The 2,043-nt window shown below is 42.1% G+C and overlaps 1 protein-coding gene across 1 annotated transcript; it reads right to left on the reverse strand.

Annotated features, from left to right (window-relative positions):
* Positions 297 to 1,481, reverse strand: LOC107620637. The gene has a single exon (XM_016322769.1). The coding sequence runs from the start codon at positions 1,479 to 1,481 to the stop codon at positions 297 to 299; it is 1,185 nt and encodes a 394-aa protein (XP_016178255.1).

Raw genomic sequence — 2,043 nt, forward strand, 5'->3', positions numbered from 1 at the left:
TCGGACGAACTTTCAATTTTGAAAATTTCATCCCCTGTTCCCCTGTTTTCATCCAGCCCCTGTTTTGTTCCAATTTCAATTTTGGAACCTAAGTTTCCTCCCCCTTTTGTCATCATGGGGGTACCTGCACAAAATATTGTTTACAGAAAACAGAACATGCAATATAACAGTTCAAAACATAACCAAACAGTGTCATCAAAGTATCACCTAGGCAGCTATTGTTAATTGCAACCTAAACAAAAAACAAAAGAGCTAATTGAGCCAAATTGTGCCAATATCAAACAGGAACCAGAAACTTAATCATCAAACAGATTAAAGTCATATTCCTCCTCATCTTCATCATTGCCAGCTTCTCCTTCAAATTTCTCCAACATCAGACTGACCCTCTCTTGGCATTTCTTCCATGCCGACTCATGCTCATAAGCAAGTTTGCGAGCAGATTTGTGAAATTGAACCATGAGATCGGACATATTGATGAATTCTGTGAGAATTTCTCTGCGAGACCCGGTCATCCTTGAGGATTCGGGATGGCTTTCAAAATCATCATCAGAGGCCACTGATTTCTTTCCCTTTTTCGCAGTCCCGCCTGCCCTGATCTTGGAGACCTTATTCTCAACAGCCTCATTTGTTAAGTCTACCTTAAAGTACTCAAAAATGCATGTAAGAAACATTCCATAGGGTAAATTGGCCTTTTTTGTACTTTTCACGGATTCCCATATGTGACGAATCATAATATAGCTAAAAGAGATGGGAGTTGAAGTAACAAGAGCAAATATAATAAGACAGTCAGATACGGTTACCCTATTGTGAGATCCACTTTGAGGAGTGAGAATGTGTGTGATGATGCGGTGCAGCAGAGAGTTAGTTTGTCCCAGGGCTTTATGAGTCGGAATAGTTCCATCCAGACCAGACAAATTTTCACAGATTTGATGAATGACTTGCTTGTATGTAACTCCAACATGCGAGTCCCATTTATCACTCATGTAGACCTTTGGCCCTTCATCAATGTATCCAAGGGCAGCAGAGATGGTTTCAGAGTTCAGAGTGATCAGTTTATGAATATGGAGCAGAGGTGTCCATTTGAGACCTTCAAACATGGGTTGTAAGTCGATTCGTTTGGATGCTAGAGACTCGAGATTCACTAGGTAAGAGAGACACAAATGCCTTTTCTCAATGACTTCCTTGTGGAATTCAAACGCAGCACATGTAGAGAATCTGGCAGGATCGAAATGTGAGTGTGGCTTGTGAAACTTGTTTTTGAACTCCATTGACCCAAGGTTCGTGGGTTCTCTGGTCTCATGGAACTCGAAGTCCTTTGCCTTCTTGGAGCTCTTCCCTGATGCATGAGGAGTGGTTCTCTTCGGCGATGATGGAGGAGGTGAGGTCTGAGACTCCTCTACTTCTTCCTCAACGCTTGGCTCCCTCGCCTTCTCGCTCTTTCTTCTTCCAGAGGATTTTTGAGCAATGACCTTGCGCCTCATAGTCTCGGTTCGTTTGGAGGGTGGTGAAAGGGAAGAAGAAGAGGTGGAATGGATGTGAATGTGAGTATGTGTTTGAGGTGTAGAGGGTTTTTGAGATTGGCGAATTCTCTCACTCTTCCTTGGGGCTGTTTTCTTTTTCATAATGGAGATGGAAGTTGGAGATGAAGGGGTGGCCGAATAGTGAGGTGAGTGATGGGAGGTTAGAGAAGCATTAAATGCTTAATTGGAGAGAGAATGAGAGAAGTTATTACCCATTAAGAGAGCGGTTATTATCCATGAGGGGGTTTCAAAAACTGAAAAGAGGTTTCTCTAAATCAAGGGATTAGTTGGAGGGAAAGATTTGATTTGACGACATGCTTCTTCCAACAAGATTTGATGAGACAACCAAGGGATTTTGTTGATTTAATCTTTTCAAAAGAAATAAAACTAACAAAACTGTCATGGTGGGGTCAAGAATTTAGGTGGGGCCCATAAAATTTGAATTCTGCGTTGCCTCCCCCTTGACCACAGCTCTTCCATTCTGCCATTTATTGTTTCTCGTCCAAACCTACGAGCAAAAACT

Source organism: Arachis ipaensis, chromosome B10, assembly GCF_000816755.2.
Source record: "Arachis ipaensis cultivar K30076 chromosome B10, Araip1.1, whole genome shotgun sequence".
In the NCBI taxonomy this organism is placed as follows: Eukaryota; Viridiplantae; Streptophyta; class Magnoliopsida; order Fabales; family Fabaceae; genus Arachis; species Arachis ipaensis.